Raw genomic sequence first — 22,572 nt, forward strand, 5'->3', positions numbered from 1 at the left:
CGAGGGGTGTGTTTTCTGCAGCGGCCGCTTCACCGGGACCTAAGGAGGGGGTGTGTGTGGGAGGGCAGAGATGCGGATGTTTCACCACTACTAATCCTGGAGCTGCTTCAAGCCTAACGCCAGAACGCAAAATGGCGGCTGCCAGGGCCCAACATGGCGGCGGCCGCCGCCGCGCAGCCTCCCTCGCGAGCCAGCCAATCCGGGGCCCCGCGCCAGCGCCTCACGCGGCGGCACCGCTGGTCCCGGGCCGCTTCTACTTGCAGGTCGTCCTGCTCACGTGACGCGGCGCCCGGGCCAATCGCGGCGCGCTGTGGCCGCGCTGCCGCGCGCAGGTCCCGCCTCGCCGTGGTGGAAGGCGCCATTGAGAGAAGCCGGAGCCTTCGCCGGGTTGCCGCGGCCGTCAGCTGTCCGGGGGAGCAGGGCCCGCCGCCGCCATGGACTACGGGGAAGGTGAGGGCGCACCCCCAGAGCAAGGGTAGGGCCCGGCCGCCGCCACCGCTGCCGCCGCGCGGCCCGGCCGCGTCTCAAAATGGCAGCGGCCGCTTTGTTCCGCGCAGGACGGAGTCCCCCCCTCACCCACCTCCTCGTCCTCCTCCTCGCCGCCCCTCCCGGGTCGGGGGAGCTGCGGCGGCGGCGGCCGGCGGCGGGAGGGCTGCGCGGGAGGAGGGCCCTCCCGGGGGGCGGCGCGGGCGGGCGGGGGGCGCGGGCGAGGGCGGCCCTCCGCGGGGCGAGGCGCCCTGGGGCGCGGGGCGAGCGGGGGGCGAGGGGGAGGCGGCGGGCGGGGGCGGCGCGGGCAGAGACGGGGGGAGCTCGGGGCGAGCTCCGTGAGGGGGTCGTGTCAGGAGACTGGAGATCCGACAGGAGAGAGAGCCGCCTCTTGTTGCGGCTCCCTGTCTCTCCCCTCCAGCTTTTGCTAAGCACTAAGTCATTCTCACTGACCCATCCTCTCCAGCTGAAGACAGAGATTGGAGATTCCCAGATACCCCCATGCATTGTGGTGTGAACATGCCCAGTGGGTCAGTCTCAGGTATGAGCTATAAATACGTCTAACCTGTAAAAAGCGTTGGGGCTGAACAGTCAGTGTTGACAAAAGCAAAAAATCAAACGTGTTATTAAAAGTACGTAACGTGGTTTGACTGCACATGTTGTTTTTCTGGAGGAGTTATAACTGGCTGGGAGTGAGACTTGATTTTCATCTTGGGCATGTCAACATGAACTCCTGCACGTTCCAAATCAAAATTGTGAGATCAAGGAGTGGGGATGGGGGTGGAATACAGACTTTTCTTATGATGATGTTTTTTTGCATAAATCAGTATTTTGTTTTCTTACGGACTACTGTCTTTGATTCTTACTACCTCAACTGAAAAGAAAGAGGATGTTTCCCCCTCTTGTGCAGACATGGGAAAAACAGAACCTGGACATACTTGATGTTTTGGGATTTTTTTTTTTTTAAGTTTACTTTAAAGTTTACTTTAACAGTTTGGGAAGGAATGTAGAAAGCATATAAAGTAATGTGATACAGAAAAAGCTAGCTCTTATTTTTACACTACCAAAAATAGATACAACAAAAAAGAATGCATGTATTTTTGTAAGATATTAAGGTGATGGGTTTAGTAAGACTCAAGAAATTATTTGACATCTCTTGCCAGCACATAAGCAAGTACTAAAAGTATGTTAGTTTAAAAGCTTTACCATAAACTGTACCCAGGCTTCATTTACAGATGTCATCAAATAAGTGTTTGTTGTTGGATCTCTTGATACTCTTGCTGGCTGTTACATGCTAATAACACATTGGATTACAGATGCATCTTCGATTTCAGTCTGATCATTTTTATGATACATTCCTTGAGTCTTAGATTTTTTGCCAGTGATATTGTTTTGCATTTATCTTTCTCCATAGTAAAATAATTAAAGTTATGGTCCTGTTTTTTTAATCTTCTGTTTGATTTCTAGATAAATGTCGTCTAGATTTTTAGTAGAAAAGGTTTTTCTTAAGTGGCAGTTTAAGTATCTTGTTGGAAATTTTGCTGTAGCCATTAACCAGAACCTGCTTTTCTGAGATTTGATGACAGTAGTAAAGTGAATCCAGGCTTATCCTGTAGGAAGTAACCAATCAAACGTATGTTGTACAATTAGATTTTTCTTTTCATGTACTTCTGTAATAATAGTTTTCATTGTGATAATTCAGCTTTGTATTATTAATAATTAAGTTTAATTATGATGTATGCGGCTTGAAACATTTAACGTTAATGTTTGTGCATTGTATGTACAGTAAATACATTTTATTTACAATAAGTAGATAGTAAGGCGCGCATAAATCTTTGTCTTACCCCGATTCTGTATAGTGGGCTAAAGGCTATTTTTTAGGGGTCCAGTAGATGGCGATAGAGGATGGCTGTAGAGAGTTTTCATCTTTGCCCAGTTTTCATTTGAGTTCTTGGCAGTTCTTCCTGTTGGAAACTTTTAGCTAGTGTGAAGCACTTTTCGTTGGATGGCTGATGACCGCTGTAATTCCACCATTGTCCCTTGCTCATAACTTGGTTTGAGACAGAGATGACATGGCTTGTGAAATAAACTTTGTTAATGTTAATAGAAACATTACTGACTATTCATCTTAGTGTTTTGATTACTGTAACTTGTGTTTTTAATCTGCAAGGAGAAATGGTTTTTGCTGATATTCCTAAAATTCATCTACATTGTTGGATTGGTTCCTTGTTTTGCATGGGACTTAATGATGTGTTAAAACGTCAAGGTAGTGATCTTAAAGCAGGCTTAGTGTTATGAAAAATGTAATGTTCCTGGAGAGAATGTTGTTTACTACTACACAATGGATCCTTAAACTTGTTGTCAGTACGGATTATGAATTTAAAATATAGGGAAATTTAACTTGTTTCAAGCCAGTACTTCTGTTTTTTTATTGCTTAAAAGTTATTTTTATTTTACTGAAGTTTATTTTTTTTATTTATTATTTATTACTGCAAGGTTTTTCTCATCTTCCTAGCCTTTTAATGTGCTCCATATGGAGAACAGTATTGAAAATTATTTTGTTTCTTTGTGCTGTGAACACAATTTTGGTGTAAAGAAAAAGCTTAAAGTCAGAGAGAGTCCTTTGTACCAAGGGATTCTAAGTCTCATCTACTACATGTTTAACTTCCTAGTTATTTTCCTAAGGAAAATTTTATTTTTCTTCACTGTTGAGATTTATTTTGCAGCTATTTTAAATGATCTTTCCACCAGATATGGCTTTTTTTTTAATCCAAAGGAATACATATGCATTAACATTTTAATTTGTAAATGGAACTTATCTTTTGTGTGTCCCATTCTTTTTTATTTTAGAGGTAATATACCTTTTTTTTCCCCCCCCTTAAACGTAACTCCTCTTCCCTCTCCCCTACACAAGTAGACTTTTAAGTATGATCTAGATATGAAAAATGAGATTGTTCTTTGCAATTCTGTTTCTGTACATCAGTTCAACAGCTTATTCATCCACACCGTATTTATACAAGGGACTGCAGATACCAAGACCTGATTTATTTCTTCAACAAACTGTGTCTCAGATGCCTTCATTGGTTCAGATATTTACTCCTTCATTTTTAAACTTTAGGAGCAAATACGAATCACTTTCTTTTTTTTCTCTTTCTCACTCAGTAGTATTCATAGATACACAGATACAATATTTCTTCAAAGGTTTCTTTGATAAAGCTACTGTTTAAACTTAAATGTAATACACTTTCAGATTTTCAGTTTGAGACCCTGCAATTTCTGGTGTTTTTTTCTCCAGTGCTTAAGCATGTATTCTTTACTGTGTGAAACCAGTTTTGCAATCAGAGTAGTTTGCACAAACAGGCAACTTCTACATATCTCCACTGGTGGTGACAGCAAAAGCTAACATAACAGTGAATGGGGAGCAAGTTCCAGGCAGAGGAAATTTTTCCATGCAGATACAGCTTTTTTTAATGCTCAACGTCCATCTGTCTTGCTTTAGTTAGTAGAAGAATCAAAAGTGTGAAAGAGGCCAGTGCGAATGGATTTTGATACTTGTGCTTGTGAGGTTTGTCAACTGATAAGCTATTTAACTTGAGCTTGTAATAATTAAAGCTGTGTGAGTGATTATTATTCAGCCACTACATTCAGAAATTGAAATAGTTTTATTTCGGTTCACCTAAGTGAGTGTTTACTGTCTTGTACATTTTCCCCCTTTTTAGCATAAAGCCTATCTGGAGAGTAGGCTTTCAGAGTAAAGAAAAGCTCAAGGCCTGAAGAAATACTGCACTTCTTAATTTGATTGCAGTATCTTTGTCAAGCTCTGGTCATGAAGTGTAAAATCTATAAATCTTCAGTAAAGTTTGCAGCTGACAGAATGACTGAACCAGGAGGCCAGTGGTTGGAATGATAGCTCAGCAGTCTGGAACACTTAATGAAATGGTTTGAAGGAGATCATAAAATCACTTCATTAGGTCAGGTCAAAGATGTGTCTCTCCCACCTCACCAGTCATGCACTGTCTGTTTGGAGATGTGGAAGGAATAGTACAAGTACTGCTTTGGTACATTTATATGCCTTTGCTGGTTTGTAGCTTGGGACCTTTCTGAACCAGAGACATAGTCTTCGTGTTCAACATCCTTTTAATTTCTTGTCAGTGGATTTATCCACTTTTTTTCTTAAATTCATGCAAATTTTTAGTAACTTCTTGTCACAGAGCAGTTCTAGGACTTAAGTATCTGCTTTGTGAGAAAGGATCCAATTAATTTTTTTAGTTTGTTATTTTTCAGTTTCATTTGCTATCTCCAGTTTCTTGTAGAAGAAAATCATGGAAGTGATCATCCCTCTTCACTTCTTTGTACCTTTTGTATCTCCTGTTAAACCTTTCCAAATGTGAGTGTATTATAATACAGATAAATGCAGTGCAGTGAGTCTGGAAAGGATGAGTAAGGTGTTCACTGTTAGGGAGGAGATGGTCATGTCTTAAGGCAGTGATTTGAAGATTTAGGGACTGGCATAGTGCTACAGCAAGACTGGTGATGTGAGATGCCGTGAACTGTGGATGATTAAGGACAGCGTTGAGCAAAAGTGGTTGTCAGAAGTTATCCTGTGCTTGTAAAACACTTTAGCATTTCCTTTCATGCTAAATAATTTTAGACTAAAAATTTATTTCTAAAGTATGTTTCAAACAATTTTCTGGAAGAGTTCTTCTGAGTGTGAATGTTTTTGTGGTTTGCTTTTTTTTTTTTCACTAGCAAACTTCTGGCATATGGACAACACTGGTCGCTAATTACTACACTGTAATAGAATTAGATTGCAGCGGCAGAGATCTTTCTTGCAGGTTGTTGTGTTCTTCCTTGCTGAATGATTTGATTCACCTCTTCAACTCTTAACCTAATTATTTTTGTGCCATCTCAGGGTTTGTAAGTAATAAGGAGCAGGTTAAACTAAGGTAAATTATTGGGTGCTTTCTGGTCAGATATTTCAGTTTTCAGAATGTCAGGGTCTTTTGAATAATATACTGCATCAAAAAAACTCCCCTTTTGTATCTTGGATCATGTAACCTTAATTTCTGTGAAACGGAATTTATTTTATTGACTACCTTATTCTTTTTACTGGCCTGCATCTTTATGTAGGCAGTCTTGAGGTACTCCATTGGATTAGGTGATAGATCATTCAGTCACACCAGAGAGGAATATTAGATGCTGCAGTTTAAAGGCTCAGCCATTGTTTTAAAGAATACCTTTTTACAGTTTAAGTTGATGCTGTGTGGTGATAGACGATTAGTATTTTGAGAAGTTTTTTTATGCTTTGCTGCAGAATCTTTATTGCATGATTGAAATATGGAAAGGTTCAGTGTGACTTCCATGTTCAAAGTTTTTTTGTTTCAGAAGTATCACTAATTTTTTAGAAAGTACTTGTGATCGTTAGAAGAAAAAAAAATCAGGGGGAGATCTTTGTTGGAGTCTATTCAGGCATGCTAAGAACATCTGTGTGAAAGTGATACAGTCAGCTCAATACCATTTGCAGAATTCTTGTTTACAGATGTAAGAAAGTAAATGTCAGTGGCTGCCTGGTGCTAACAAGAAGCAGATACAAACAGGAAATGATATAGAGACTTTTTTTTTGTCACTACAGTTATTTTCCTGGAATTATATGCACAGAGAATTACTATGTTTCTTTGAACAGGAAAACTTCTTATGACTTCAAGTTAGCCGGTTGCCCCGTTATCTTCTGGAAAAGTCAGTGGTTTACAATTGGAGATTTTGAAATGTATAAAATACTCTTGTCAGAGTGGGCAAGTCTTGGTTTTTGTTTTTATCCTTCCTGTGTTCACTGTGTTTTTCTTCTCTGCTTTACCTTTTCTGTGAGGCTTGACTTCCCAGAATTTCTCTGTATTATCCAGAAGTTAGTGTTGGTTGGTACAGGGAAGCAGTTTTGGTCACTAGAATGCCAGTGAAGTGCAAATTGAGAACGTTACAGGAAGGCAGTGGATCATAACTCGTTATGTAGATCTACGACACTGTTTTAGTGCTTTGAATTGGAGTGTTTATTTAAACAGAACTTTTACATAGCACTTCCAGTGTTGAGGAAGTTTGTTCTTCTGCCAGACTTCATTACAATATATAAAGATGTCATGAAGTGGCACCAGTTCAGCTATGAAATACCATTATCTTGGTGCAGTTAGTGAACTGCAACTCAGTGCTGATTTGGGTGGATTTTTTTTTTGTGCTAGGTGGGAGAAAATTCTTTTGTTTGTAGCTTATATACAGAGTCTGCAGTGCAGTGTGACAGTTTGTAACCTTGGCCCAGAGTCTCTGTCAGCATGAGTGAAGGTTTCTTACGGTGTTGAATTGTGAGCTGTGTGTATTGTTAAAAGGGTGGGAAGTAGTCTTAATTCTCCACTAACTTCTGACATATTCTATGTAGGACTTCTCCATTTAATTCTCTTAATTTAACTTGCGTCTGAATTCCAGCTGATGAAACAATAATCCTGAGTTACCCACTACTGGGAAAAAATACGAATTTGATTTCGGTTAAGAGGTGCTCAGATGATGACAAAGACACATGGCTTCCCTAAGCACAGTGTCAAAATTGGTTTGCAACTGACAGTTTTGTATTTTGTTGGTAAGCTCTGTGGCAAAGAATAAATCTTTTACTTAAGAATTTAAACTAGATTAATTAATAAGACTTCTTGCTTGCTTTCTTTATAAACATTTTTCTGCTCTCTTTTTAGACATGGACCGTGATTATGGGCATGGAGGCTATGGTGGCCCACGATCCATGGACTCTTACCTTAACCAATCTTATGGGATGGAGAGTCATGGAGGTGGAGGCGGAGGAGGTGGTGGTGGTGGTAACAGGTAAAATAATCCTTCAGTTGTCCCAAGAATTGATCAAATCCAATTTAAGTTTAAATCATTCTGTCTTCTAACTTAAGTGTTCCTGAGGCATGTTGTTATGATTTTGTATGAACACTTTCGTTCTGAGTCTTCATGTTCAATAAATACTGGCAAATACTAAACCGTAAGAGCTAGGTTCTTGTAATAATCGGCTTTTTTGTGGAAAAGTTTGACAGTGAAACAACGCGTCTTTGAATGAAAATGGAAAAAGTTTTATTTTTCAGTAATGGCTAGCAATTTGTAGCTGATTGGCCTGACATACCATTTCTGCCATAGCAGACTAGACCTAACTGGTTTAGTGCCTTAGACTGAATCTATCAACATTCCGTTTTCAAGGAACATTTAGGGTGTGTGTTCTTTGGTTTGAATGTGCGGTGCTCAGATGATCTTGGTATTGAATTTGAAAGTCATGTCCAGATTATTTCATTGGCAGGTACTGATTACACTCAAAACTGTGTGCATGTTCTGGGCTGCTTTGTAAGATGGATTGGTCTAAATAATAAAAATTCTGATGCAGTGGTCTTAAGTTGTGTATTTAATACTAGGATACTGTTACTCTTGCTCTTTCAGATAAAAACAGTAGGAAGCAGCTGATTTGATTTAGGTCTTAATATCATATTCAAAGCAGCATGCTTTTCAGAGTAGTGATTCTATCTTGGAAGAAATAAAATGTGAAGAAAACATAGATATCTGATGGTTTTCTTGTGTGCGCCCTTGAATTCTTTTCTGGCTGTAGCCAGACTACTGTATCATTCTTGCTGTAGTCACTGTGGTGCCACTGGGCAGGGACAGTACTAAGTAGGAAGGCTGGAAAAGTGTTGTGTTTTGCTGCATGGTTCTGTTAAATATTTTATTTAAGTATAATTTGTTTAATGATAAATGTTAAGATTCACTTAAAAGTCTGAGCAGAGATTCAGGAATGAGCTGTACCTACCATATAGTAATCTGCATATGATTGAGGTTGAATGACTACTTGAACACCGAAATGTCTCTTGCCATGTAATGTTAATATTGTGCATGGGCTCTTCCTGTAGAGAGTGTCATTTTCTGTGTAGCTCTAGGTCTTCTGAGACTAACGTATTTTAAAACGAAGGCATTTACTGTAGGTATAGTAGTTTGAGTCTGTTCTAGTTTATATTTTATCAGTCAAGGGGTTGTCTTTCCCAACTCCTGCTGAATCACCCTTATTATAACCCTGCAGGGACACTAATGTGTTTCCCTTCCAAGTGGTTACAAATATTGATGATTTCTATCCTAACACACATTTCCCCCCCCCCAGGCAAAGCAAACTCTTGGTATATAACTAAAGATTTCAGCTTCTTGTTACTCTACTCTGAAATTCCAAGGACTGTTTGTGTCCACTGTGCATGCATTGAGTAGACTTTCAAAATCCTGAGTTGATAGACTTAATGGTCTGCAGGTGAAAGATGGATACACTGAAGGTCATGAACTCTTTCATTGGGAGATTGAATTTTACAGGGAAGAAAATTTCCAAAAAGTACAAATATAAATGGAAGAGCGTGTGTATTTTTTAGTTTAAAATTAGAACTGTTGAGTGTTTAAGACTCACATCTGTACCACTAAAAATAAATTTTTTTTACTATTTTTTCCTCAGTTCAGAACTAAGCCACCTTTTAACTGCTGTTTAACTGTTAGACTATGAGGGCATGATTTTGAAAAAAGGAGAGTTTGACTAGCTTATGAATGTCTGCAGGTGATGATGTTCGTGAGACTAGGGCTGGGCTCTAATAATGTTTTAATAAATAAATGTTGCTGAAAATTTTAAGTAAACAAAGTTCAGGCATACTGAACTTTAGAATTGTTTGTAGCAAAAATGGCTCAGATAGCTTTCTATCTGGTCATAGTGTGACTTGCCCAGCCCTAATCAAGATTAAACAATAACACAACTGTACAGACCAGTATAGTAATAAATTGATTTTAGTTGATAAATGTCAACTGATAACTTGTCTTTTGAAATGTATAACATTAGTAAGCTTACTTTTTTTTCTCCTCACTGTGCAACTTTTCCAGGTTTGGACCTTATGAGTCTTACGACTCCGGGTCTTCTCTGGGTGGGCGAGATCTGTACAGATCTGGCTATGGTTATAATGAACCCGAACAAAGCCGCTTCGGAGGTAGTTATGGTGGTCGATTTGACAACTCCTACCGGAATAGCCTTGACTCTTTCGGAGGTAGAAACCAGGGCGGGTCTAGCTGGGAAGCACCTTACTCCCGTTCAAAATTGAGGCCTGGGTTTATGGAGGACAGAGGAAGAGAGAGTTACTCTTCCTACAGCAGTTTTTCTTCACCCCATATGAAGCCTGCACCTGTAGGCTCTCGGGGGAGAGGAACGCCTGCTTATCCTGAAAGTGGATTTGGAAGCAGAAACTATGATGCTTTTGGAGGACCATCAACAGGCAGAGGCCGAGGCCGAGGAGTAAGTACAGAATCTTTTCAGATTCTTTTCACTAGACACTCTTTTAAACCCTTTCAAGACCACTGCTTTAAAATGAATGCACTGTTCAGTACAGTGTGGGTTTTTTGTCCAAGCAAACTATCATGGTTGACAATGTTGTTTACCCCCTTGAAGCTGTCTTCAAGTAGAACCCAGTCCCTCTTTCTGTTGAAAGTAATGAGTAATAGAAGACTAGTTGATAAGGTTTGTTAAATCTCTCCTTTTGTTTGAAAGGTGAAGATAAAAGTAATAGGTTTGGTCTAAAAGGGATTAAAAGGACTTGCATTTTTCCTTGTAAACACTAGCATCTTTGCTGCTGGTGGGGAAATTCTTGAATATTGTAAAAGTTTAATTCAAAGTCTTTTGCAGTTTTGAGTAGGTTAAAGGTGCAATGTATAAGCAAAAAATAAAACCCAGGTTGTGAATGCTAGAGTAGTTTGTTTCCTGTAATGGTAAAAGTTTTAGCTAATTCTTTAATATGTTGAACACATGCTTTATCAAACATCAAGTCGTCTTTTAAGCTTAATTCTTACTCTGACTTGTGTCTTGGAAGGGTGATGGGGAGGAAATGGCAAAGGTGGGTGGTTAGCAGTTACAGTGATTCTTTTTCAAAATTCAAGCATGGTTAAAGGGGCATCATCAACTTGAAATCAAGTCCTTTTCATAGAATTGAGATTAATTTCCAGATAGTTGCCTAGCCCTGCTACTTGTAGTTATTTTGTTTTGAAGACTTATGTTCAAACTCCTTTTCAGTGGATTCTTTTCCAGTGTAGGATGTAAAAACTGTATGTCCAAGAATCAGCATGATTAACTGTACACAAAATAGTTGATCACAGTTTGGAGAAGCAATGCTTGATGATAAATGAGTTAAGGGGAGAAAAAAAAACAACAAAACAAACAAAAAACCCAGAAAAGGATTAAAAAAAAAAGTCCTGACAGAAGTACTAACTTTTAAGTTGATGGTGTCTCTTTATCTTGGTTTTATATTCCCAATTCTGATCAAGTTTTTTGTAAGGACAAAGTTCAGTGAATACTTTTCTGCCTGTGCCTCTAGGTGTAACTTATCTTTTAAAATTCTTAAGTGTGCCATATTTCTTTGGGAAGCAATTCTTTATCATTAAACCATACAACTTGTTTGTAGTTTGAAGTGTAGAGGAAGGTTAATTTTTTACTGGGTCTTTTAAATGCCTAACTGTGTGGTGGTTTTGTTCCAGAAAGTTTACTTTGCAGCATTCTTGAGTACCATAGTTGCCATATTTAAATTTTAGCTCAGATTTGCACATGGCTGCTAGCTAGCATGGTATGAGAAATAGATTCTAATCTTTGTTTCTCTGCTTGTGAAGCTGAAAGTGTTAGGTTCTTAAGCTTGGATGCCATTCTTTCAGAACTCATTTAGATCTGAAAGCTTTGTGCAGTTACAACCAAGTAGCCTTATTTCTTTTTTGTTTTGCTCTTGAAATTTATCTTTCTAGTCTTTTATGTAATAAAGGAGAATGTAAAGGCTAAACTACTTACCATATGTAAAATGCATTGCACCTTTAATAGATAGACTGACTGTTTAAAAAAAAAGTACCTGAAATTATCCAAGTGCATACTTCATGTCAAATTTATATGTATACAATGTAAATGTACATGCTAGATAGTTCTATAACTATTTCAACTAAATAAATTAACATGGAGATCTTGTGCATGGACTTTGATTAAGAAAAGTGCCTGTTTTGGTACATTATGCCTGTCATTCAAGATGTGTTTAAAAAAAATCATATTTTTCACAAAGTATTTGAAGTTATTTTTATGTTCTTTTAACATAACAAAAACATTGAAGTTATTTTTACATTTTTTTAACTTTGATACTGTAATACTAATTCTCTTCTCATGGCAAAACAAATATTTCTGCTTATCTGAGTCACCCATCCAGTCAGTGGGCTCTCTTCTGCCCTTTATTAATCAAATAATTGAGTTAATATTAGAAGTGTGTTAGAACTTCTGAAAATATTGCAGCTATTTAAAAATCTCTCTCTTCAGATCACTCATTCTGTGCTGTCAAAGGGGTAACTTTTCATAAACAAGTATCCACAAATGACTGTACAGCATTTTAGAAATAATAGAAAAGTTTAGTCTTTCAACTGAATTTTCATTCCTATTGCTGCTGTGTTTTTGTATCACTCCCTCTAGGCCCAATTTTTAAATTCTGAATGTACTGAACTCAGTGTAAAGATGAAGAAAGAATGACCTTCCTTCAATTAATTGCTGTTTCACACTGGACAGCAGGCTTTACTTAGTTTTCAAATCACTGCTAATCATTTGGCATAAAGAAGCTTGCTTGTTTGTTGTGGTTTGGTTTTTTGGTTTTTTTTTTTTAAATTTTTTGACTGCTCACTGAAGTGTCAAAACCTGGGTTGGTTAGTTAGCTCTGTTTACTCTCAGAGGGAGAAGTCATTCATCATCTAGAGAATCTGAAGAGAGGAGCCAAGATGTTAGGCTGAGATATGAACTCTGATAGACGTGTTCATTGTCTGGACAATGGTTCTGAATAAGCAGAAACACAGTTTATACATATGTATTCATTCTACTGGACAACACCCACAAAGCCATTGCATAACACAACATCAAACCAGGAGCTTAAATTTCCCCTGCATTTTGCTCTAGAATGCAGACTTTACTTAGTTCACAGTTTTATTGTACCAAGTGTTTTATTTTCACTGATTTCATATACTAATATCTTTCTCTTAATTTCACAAATTTTCAGCATATGGGAGACTTTGGAGGAATGCACAGACCTGGAATTGTTGTTGACTATCATAACAAACCCAGTCCTGCAGCAGTTGCTGCAAGAGGAATAAAAAGAAAAATGATACCACAGCCATATAACAAACCTGGTGGGACATTTATCAAGAAGCCCAAAATGACAAAACCTATTTTGAAGCTGAGCCAGAAAAAATCACCTAGTAAGTAACAAGTGCCAAAATTAACTTAAAATTGCTATTTTTTAATTAATTAGGAAATATTTTGGTTTAATATTCAGTAAGAAGTCTGTCTGTATATGCTGTTTTTAATTCTTTGTTTTCTATCTTTTGAAGTACTCCACAATAGATGTTACGAATTTACTCCTGTAGCTCTTCTACTGCAAAATTAATTTGCTGAATGAATTCGAGTATTTTGATGTGTTTAACTATGTGCTGCTGAAGACTATTTCATTCAGACTTTATAATAAAAACTTCCTAGAGGGAAATCTTCACAACTGAAAATAAATAATTTAAGATCTCAGGTTGCCTTAAATGACAATGCCTGACAAATATTAAAGTGTGCCCTTGCATGAGCCTTGACCCTGCTGTCCAAATACTCTGACAGATATAAAAAATAATACATCAACTGCAGTGCAGCTAAAATAAAGACATAAGGTGTGGATGAAGAGGAGAGGGAACGGTGGGCAAACTGAGAAAACAGTGAAAACTTTAATGTATGAAAGGCAGAGAGAGATTGCTCCTTCTTGCAAATGAAAGGCTGTAATGAAATGAAGAACTGGAAATATGATAAACTGGAAATATAAATTGCAAAGTACTAGTGGCGCTTGATTTGTTTAGCTTCCATAAAGATGTCCTACAACTCTAATAATTTTGATACTGTAGACAAAGCTGTAGAAAAAAAATCACTAATGAGGTTTGAATAAATTACTTGCTTTGAGGGAATGTAAACTTGAGTATTAAATATTATGAACAGTATGTACATCAGTCAAATTTTAGTTTTTTCTGCTTCTAATTTCCTCAGTAATTTGGATCTACAGTTGTTTATATAGTTTGGTTTTTAAATCACACCTGGTGAACATTTAAAATTATCTCCAAAGCTTGCAAAGTAAAAGTACAGACTTGGCAGAAACTTCCACATTAAAATTTTATTTTTGATTTTTGTAATTCTAGTTTACACTACTGTGTTACAGAACTGATCCTTTAACTTAGAGTACTGTAAAAATTTCAGGCATTGGGTGTATAGAATATGTTCCTCTGCCTTTTGTATTGGGAACATTGTTGCTGGACTTGCCAGCTTTGTGCTGAAATGACATCTGTAAAATACACATCCAGGTATACCAGACTTGCATTTCAAAGTTCTACCTCTTAGCTCTTCTCCTTTCACTACTTTTGTAGGTTCTCCTTTTCTGAACTACCTTCAGACAGAGCACTTCTAATTTATTATCTGTTCCCCCACACTGATTTCCACAATCCAAGGACCAATGTACTGCATAATATTGAAGTTACTTTAAGAAGTGGAGTAGATAATGCCTATTAGAATGTACTTTTAATCAACCTGTCTTGTGTGTCTGACACTGGGGGGAAGAAACTGTTGATTGATTTACCACAATTTTCTGAAACCTTTAAGTTTCAGAATGCTCTAAGCCGTATCATGTAGTTGAAAACTAAAAGTGGGTGACAACTAATAGAAAATTGGATGCAATTGGAATACAATATATGTATGAAAATATATCTTAAAATCATACTGTCCTTTCAGTCTTGCCTTTCTTATTTTGTGGAGTTAGATATAGGTGATTGCTGCTAGAAGGCTGTTTAGTTTATATTGCTAAGGAAAACTGTCTATACACTTAGCATTAATACTAAAATATGATAAATTGTAGATGTAGACTGTCCTAGCTGCATAACAAGATTAAATTTTTCTGGAATGTGTTATTGCCTTAATATGAATTGACAGTAACAGCACTTTTGCATTATTTATTTCTTCCTCATTTTATGTTTATAGACATGAAGACATCTTTCCAGGATTCTACTATAGAGGTAAAGATTCCCAGAACTGGAAAACACTTGTGATTCTTTCAGATATTTGCACAGTATACCTTAAGGTCTATAATTATTAAACTAGAGTTATAAAAATTAAGCTCTTAACTATATAAGTTTTTCTAAACTTGATTTTTTTCTTCACTTTATGTAAAACTGTCTTTATTTTAGTGGCAGCCTGAAATCCTTACTGATTCTGAGTGAAAGAAACATCTTGTGCAGATAGTCTGGAAAAAGAATTTTAAAGTGTATTTGTAGACCCTGCCTATTGTAATGCATAGAGAGCTGTCATATGAGTACTTCTCATGTTGTCATAGGTAGTCAGCCTGAGTTCGTACACATATGACTTGCTTGGGTGGTTTGGGAAATGAAGTAGAAAATGACAGAGATATTACTAAACAGTAGTGAGGAAGAATGGATAAGATGCACCTCAAGGAGAGAGGGTAGATTAAAAAAGAACCAGTCTTAACAGATGTTCTCTGATAGGGTACAAATTAGTTTTCACCTACAGAGAGATCAGTTGCAACAATATGTAAAAACATGATTGGTAAGCTAACTATATGTATATGTGTGTGTATATATATACTGGTTCCATGTTGAAAGACTGAAATGGTATTTTCCTTCTTTGTGAGTGGAGGTATTAACATATTCTCAACTAAGTATTTAAGTCTGAACTGGAAGTCAGAATGTGTAGAAGAAAATTTTGATTGTGTAATTAATACACAAACATTTCAAGGCCTTAAGGAGAAATGCATAGCTTGAAGTGTTTGTACACTGATAAAAATAGCAAGTAACAGATTATTGGAAACAACTTGCACTGTCTTTTTCTGGATTTAGAGTGACATTGCTTTTTTTTTTTTCTTATAAAATGTATGGATTTGACTTTATTAGGAAATTGAAGTGGACACAAGTGGTGCAGTAGTAATATATGAAGACTTTACAAGAGATGCTTATGATCTTGGATATCAGACTTTTGGAGGTAAGTCAGTTTGCTTGTCAGGTAAGATATGGTAGGTATTGTATCTGTGTGACTTTTAGTGAATAGATTAAGTAAGCCTGTATGTATGATCTCTGATAGTTATTGAGTAGCGTGAGGTTTTTTTCTGAAGAGTCTATAAATTCAGACCATGGAGAAGATTGTAACCTCCACCCATCACTTTTTTTGTTCTTCACATGTTTATTGTTTCTCTGCTTTCTGATCATCTCTGTGTGTTGTTGTTTGACTTGTTTTAATTTTTGTGAAATTAAATGGACTTCTGTACTTACTGCCATTCCATTGCTTAAATGTTGTTTATCTCACTGGTTCATCACACACATCCTGTTATTTATCCTACTATCTCACCAACCTCACCCTTAAATCCTAGGTGAGTCCCTTCTATAAAAGTGGATTTAGGTAATTTGAAGAGCTGCTCTCAAGCACACAGGGTCCATTTCGTGTGTAGTCTTAATGAAACAGGTCAATTACTAGTTTTCATAAAATCATTTAAAGTGTATATTAACTGTCATGATTTCAATCACATACACAAAGAAATCTAGTATTAAGGCTGAAACTATTTTTAGTCTGCTTTCCCTTGTGTGTTGCCCTATTGTGTATGTATGCTAACCTGATGGTAAGGAGTGCTGGAAATTGGCAGCCAACTGATTAGTTTCTTTTCTTGAAATCATAAATTTTAAAAGGAATTTTTTTAACTGTGTGGGTTCTCTAATTTTTAAATTTTGCGTTAAGTGCACTGAAAGAAATTGGGAGCCCTACTGGGGAGTCCCAGTTTATATGTAGATTTAGGTTTCTATTCCCCAGCTTGTAACAGGATGAGCACTGGAATTTGTGAACTTGAGGGGTAATAAGATATAGGCTATTTCACTCCACAGAATGTCATACCAGATGATTTTTACAGCAAAGTGAACTTTTGCATGTTTCCAGGGTTGAAGATAAGGCACTAAGTAAAATTTAAATCCTGGGATCAATGATGGGAATTGCTTCTGTGGGTGGGTGGTTGTTTTTTGTTTTCATACTGAATTTTTAAAAATATATCATTTAGATAGCAGTTTTTCTCCTCTCTGCATCAGAGTAATTTTTGAAACTTTCCTACAAAATAAAAATCCCTGGGGTAATTGGTAATGAAGTGTAAGCTGTTAGTCAGTGGAAATGTTTTCAGTACTCAGTGATGCTTCAGAATCAGAGTTTTTTGCAAGTCTTTCTTTTTTTTTCCCCATTATGCTGCTGTACATTCCTTTCTGTTGCTGTTTCGATGGAGGCAGTTTTCATGGAGGGTGACCTCTCTCCTAAGGTTGAACTGCAAAAGAAAACTAAGTGATCTTTTTCCTGCTTTAAAACTAATCACTGGTAATACTGTAATGATTCCCTTTGTCCATAGGCTTCTAAAGCAGACATAGGAAAGGCGAACATAAGTACACTTAAGCAAAAAGTGAATGTCCTTAGTCTTTAATATGCAAAGCTAATTTCTAGTCATTTATTTGTTTGCACTCTTATATTCCAGGTGATATTTAATGAAGTTGTTCTTTAAAAGCTTGGATGGGTTTTTGTTGTGTGGTGGGATTTTTTTGTTGTTGTCCCTGTGTCTGTGTTGTCACTCCATCCTGTCTGTCCACCCCCCCATCCCCCAGCTCGCTCTCCTTCACTGGTTTATTTCTTCATCTAAAAATCTTTGGAACATTTTTCTTTGAAATCAAGCGGAGTCTAGTGGGGAAAAGTAATAAAGTTGTTGATGTTCAGGTTGGGTACCATACCTTAATGAAACACTGCCTTGACTCCTTTATGAGAACCTTTGACTTTAGAAACTGCCTTCTCAGCAGAAGAGAATGGCTTTAGATAGTTTCTCTTTATGTAAGGGGATTATAGCAATGATGCTCTAAAATCATGGAGAGTTTTAAATAATGTGTTTCTCCCCATGCACCCCCAGTACCCTTTCCTGGTTACTGACTTGAAGAAGCCTTCAATAATTAGGGCCAACAGTGTAGGGTTTGCTTTAACTCTGAGTTTCTTTACTTTCATAAATGTAATCTAGAGTGTAACCCCTTAACTACTAAGTTTGTGTTGTTGGAAAGTAATGTTTAAATTGGTTGTCTTTAGAGGAGGAAAACAAAGCAAAACTTCTATGGCATTTAAATAAGCCATTGAACCACTTTGGTATCGGGTCTTTCTCTGCATTTTGAGATGTTTCTGGAGGAGACAGGGAAGACAGATACTTTTACTAGGCTTTTTTTGTTTGTTGGGTTTTTTTTGAATGTAACATTTTAAAATCTTGTTAAGATGGCAAAGGAGAAGTTAAAAGTGAGGAAGAAGAGAAGCGGAGAATTGAGGCCAGAAGAGAGAAGCAAAGGCGTAGAAGAGAAAAAAACAGTGAAAAATACGGTGATGGATACAGGTTTGTGCTATAACTGCTGTCTTGAGTGCAGTGTTTTTCTTCCCCTTTATCCTTTTGTAAGAACATGTTTTCATTCCTGAAAGCCCCTTTGGACAGATTTCAGTAAAATAAAATGCAATGAAGAAACAAGAAAAAAAACATATCCTTTGCCACCCCCCAAACCCCCTGTCCCCAAAACAAAACCAAAAAAATAACACAAACAAATTCAAACCAAAACCCAGCACCCAAATACTGTGGCTTAGAAGAGTGGATGTTTCACTTGGACCTCTGCTGTGTCAGAAAATACACCATTTCCTAACCCTTTCTCCCTGACAGGTGCACCAATGCAGACAGCTTAGAATGGTACTGCCTTTGAAGTATTTGTTTCAGTTAAATATATATTTATGCTGACTTAATAACCTGTTAGAAATTTACTTTATTCTGGGTTTATATGTATGGTGAGCAAAAATTATAGCAAAAATAAGTAGATGGTTCTGTAACTTTTCTTAATCTTGCCACAGCCAAGTGTGGCACAATGCTGGCACTGTACAAAACTATTCTGTCAGCGTGGTATATGATCACAGCATTAGTACCTTTTCCTCATTGTACTGAGGAAGCCATATTGCCTTATAAACATTATATCATTTTTGTATGGAAAATGAGATTTACAGTAATTTTTTTGACTAGCTGTAGTTAGGAAGTAGTGGACTAGCTTGACTATGAGAAGTGCTACAAAAGGTGACACAAACTAGAAAGCTGTTGATAGATATACTTGCAGAACAATGTGGTTTTTAAATGGCTAGCTTCTGATTTTCACTGTTTTCACCTTCTGCATAGATAATTCCTTACTCAGACTGGCCTGATTTATATTTGGTTCTTGTAGCAGTTACCGGTAATAGTAAAATACTGAAATTTTGTTTTTTCCTTTTCACTTAGGCTGCTTTAAACAATGATTTTCCCATTCCTTTTCTGATTAGGTTTTCAAGTCCTCATAATTTTGAGGAGAGAAGAAAGAATGTTTCTTTAATAGTAATATTATTTAATGTATTTCTCTTGATAGAATGGCATTTACATGCTCATTTTGCAAGTTTCGAACATTTGAAGAAAAAGAAATTGAGTCGCATCTGGAGAGTGCAGCTCACCAGGAAACATTGGATCATATCCAGAAGCAAACCAAATTTGACAAAGTAGTGATGGAATTTCTTCATGTAAGACAACTGGTTTTTGATCTATATAATACTTTGACATTAGAATTTGCCATTTATCTTTAAAATATGCTTAATTTATCATCATTATTCCTTTTGCGGATTACTTTTGGCACAGCATGTATTACTGAAAGTTGAAGCAAATTCAGAGCCTGTAAAAACAGTTACTTTTACAATTAAAAGCAGTGTCTTAGCAAGTAATTGCTCTTACTTATTACAGAGCTATTCTGAATAATACTTTGAATATAGGGTCCTATTGGAATATAAACAATCATACACCAAGTGTTACAATTTTTTTTTCTGATTCTCTGTAGGAGTGCATGGTGAATAAATTTAAGAAGACGGCTATGCGTAAGCAACAGACAAGTAACCAAACAGAAAATGCTCAAGCTGCTGAAAAAGATATAATGGAAGGTAAGTAATGTTTTTTATGTGAAAGTACATACTATGGACCTCTACTTGTCCTTTTTGCCTTTCATTCTTCAAATTTGATAAAATGTTAGGATTAAAATGATTAATTTTCACACCTTTTCTGTACCTGGTTGGGATTCCTTGCTTCATTTCTGATATAGTATGGAATGAAAGCAGTGGGAAATAGCAAACCTTATTTATGTTTGCTACCCAGGTAGCCTTATCAGAAAGTAAGATAACACTGTACTAGGTACCTGACAGACAGAATTATTGGGCTTTGCCACAGTCTTATTCTGTATAATACATGAGGAGTAGCAACAGGTGGATGCAGGTAGATTGAAACAGAGTGTGTAATAAAGCAGCAAGGTGATAATAGTCAAATACGATGTCAAGGATCTGGATAATCTAGAGTGGGATAGTTGCCATGGTTGAGGGATGCTGACAAAAGGAGTTTGATCTTGGCTACCCAAGATGCATCTTGGCCTGAATTTTTTTTCCTCTTGGCTGCCCTACAGACAATTTTCTAGAGCATTTTGTGTGTCCCTGCCTTGCTGTGCCATATCCTTCCACTTTATCCTGTGCTTTAGGGATTTCAAAAGATGTGCTGGAGCCAGGGGGAGCATCTTTTGAATACCTTTACATTAGGCAGTAACTGTATTCAAATACTACCTTAATTCGAATTTAAATGTTAAGAGCTACATAAAAACGGATATAGCGAACATCTTAACGATCTCACAGATTCTTTTTGTTTACTTTCCTTAAGTACTGAAGGGCCTATTTACCTTTATGATCAGAATGTACTGTTGACAAGCTAATATTTAAAATTGCAACAGGAACTGGATTTATATGCTTCTTCCTGGTGGTGAGAGGAGGCAAGGAAATAAATTAGTTGCTCTTATGAGGGGTAAATTAAATCCAACTGTTTTGGTGAAGCTTTGTTTCTTCTATCAAAATGTGTATTATTAAGGATATTCAGTTATTGTTGATTTTAAATAGACAGCATTTTTTAATATTAAATAGTTCAATTTGATTGTTGTATTGCTTTTATTTCCCTCTGTTTAGGTAGATAGGTGTTCATATATCATAAGCTCAGACAGCAAACGTATGGCCTAGGTTTCATATATAGTCTGTGGAGAGCAGTAGTTGTTGGAGTTCAGAGAGCCTAATTTTGATGCCTGAATTTGGGTGAATATTCCCCTATGGTTCGGTTTGACATATTTAACAACTGAGAGCTCTAATTTTTTCCTATAACACAACCGATTCCCTCTTCTACTTCACTGAATAACACATTTTGTGTTAATGATTTGTTATATCTTTGGCAGGGGTTACTGCTGATGACCATATGATGAAAGTTGAGACTGTTCACTGCAGTGCTTGCAGTGTGTATGTTCCTGCATTACACAGTTCTGTTCAGCAGCATTTAAAATCTCCTGATCACACAAAAGGAAAACAGGTAAGATATGTAATTTTTTTTTAAAAAAAGCAAGCATAATCTCATAGTATGTAAGAAATGTTGTGGTACTCTATGCAAGTAATTTCTAAGTTCTTGTTAGTATTACTTGTTCTCTAGAAGGCTAGAATGTTCTCGTTATACTTTGTAAACATAATGGCTCATGAAGTAGCCAGCACTTGAGCACCCCCAGTTGGTGTGCCTAATAGCAGTAGTTAAGTCTTGAGAAGGTTACTAGGAATGGCTTTTTATTCTACAGGAATTTTTTTACTGCCATTAAGTGTTGGAAAGATTTTTTTTTTTTTTAATTCAAATTGCAAAACATAATACATATGCTTCCAGCAAGATAACAAACCTGGTGTCTTTTTTTTTTTGCTTGGCTATTACCTTTTTAATTTGAAGAGAAGCGAGCAGTTTAGAATTAGGATTAGTATGGTATTGGTCCCTCTTAAAATTTATAATGATGTGCTTTTAAGGTTGGTAGAAGGGTTGAAAGAGTAGTGTGAGTGGAAAAAATCACAGTTGTCATGGGAAGCAAGATTGCCAAAGTAATATTTTGTTTAAATATGAGCTTCTGTGATTATGAAATATCACAGAATCATAGAATGGTTTGGATTGGAAGGCACCTTTAAAGGTCAGATAGTCTACCACCCCTGCAATGAGCAGGAACATCTTCCAACAATTTCTTAGGCTGTGATGGAAAAGCATATGTGTTATCTGTAGATGAGAACAGGTAACTAGTTGTAGACAGGTGTGTGGTTGTAGTTCTTTATAGAAGCAAGATGTGAATATATCCTTTGATCAAGCTAAAGCAACAAACTAAATTTAATTGAACTTACTATGTGGTTTGGACTTAAATGCTAAGAATGTACTGCAGCATGAAATGCTCATTCACTATTTTCCTTACAAAAACTGACCATGAATTCAAATTTGCATGACAGTTGTCACTCAAATAGGTGTGTAATAATTATTCACTGTAAAACTTGTTTCTTAGGCCTACAGAGAACAAATAAAAAGGGAGAGTGTTCTTACTGCCACCAGTATCTTGAATAATCCTATAGTCAAGGCACGATATGAGCTGTATGTGAAGGTAAGATGTAAATGAAAAAAAAAGTAACCTGTAAGCTTCGTCCATGCTGATGGAGTTCAGCCTCAGTGCTCTGTCTTCTGTTTCTGCCTTCTAGATAGCTCACAGATTGAATATATGTTTAATGTGTTTTACCAGTCTCAGATAACTTCATTTGCAGAAAAAAACGACCACCTTCAGATATACCAGATCTTGGTTTACCATTTATATGTATATCCAGTCAATTTTTAATTAGATGCTCTTATTAAAAAAAAAAAGCTTCAGGAAAGTATCAGCAGTGTCCCAAACAGATGTAATACTAACTGTAGAGCTCAGAATGTATTACAAATGACTCAGTCTTTATGTTTAGAAGCAAAAGCTTCAGTGTGTGGCTTTGTACTGAAGTACAGTGCACACACTATTCAGCAACTTTTATTCCATAGATTTTCTAGG

At 37.0% G+C, this 22,572-nt stretch overlaps 1 protein-coding gene across 2 annotated transcripts in view; it reads left to right on the forward strand.

Annotated features, from left to right (window-relative positions):
- Positions 1 to 318: 318 nt before the first annotated feature.
- ZNF326 (zinc finger protein 326) overlaps positions 319 to 22,572 on the forward strand; it is a 30,104-nt gene continuing 7,850 nt past the window's right edge. The window contains exons 1-12 of one of the 2 annotated variants that reach the window (XM_074906544.1): positions 319 to 450; positions 953 to 1,027; positions 7,218 to 7,344; positions 9,415 to 9,820; positions 12,588 to 12,786; positions 14,588 to 14,622; positions 15,514 to 15,601; positions 17,894 to 18,008; positions 19,048 to 19,195; positions 19,507 to 19,606; positions 20,926 to 21,056; positions 22,048 to 22,143. In XM_074906544.1, coding sequence (XP_074762645.1) covers positions 435 to 450; positions 953 to 1,027; positions 7,218 to 7,344; positions 9,415 to 9,820; positions 12,588 to 12,786; positions 14,588 to 14,622; positions 15,514 to 15,601; positions 17,894 to 18,008; positions 19,048 to 19,195; positions 19,507 to 19,606; positions 20,926 to 21,056; positions 22,048 to 22,143 — 1,536 coding nt within the window. In that variant the 5' untranslated portion in view covers positions 319 to 434. The remainder of the gene's footprint in view (positions 451 to 952; positions 1,028 to 7,217; positions 7,345 to 9,414; positions 9,821 to 12,587; positions 12,787 to 14,587; positions 14,623 to 15,513; positions 15,602 to 17,893; positions 18,009 to 19,047; positions 19,196 to 19,506; positions 19,607 to 20,925; positions 21,057 to 22,047; positions 22,144 to 22,572) is intronic. The other variant, XM_074906545.1, reaches the window with a different exon arrangement.

Source organism: Athene noctua, chromosome 5 (assembly GCF_965140245.1).
Source record: "Athene noctua chromosome 5, bAthNoc1.hap1.1, whole genome shotgun sequence".
NCBI classification, from domain to species: Eukaryota; Metazoa; Chordata; class Aves; order Strigiformes; family Strigidae; genus Athene; species Athene noctua.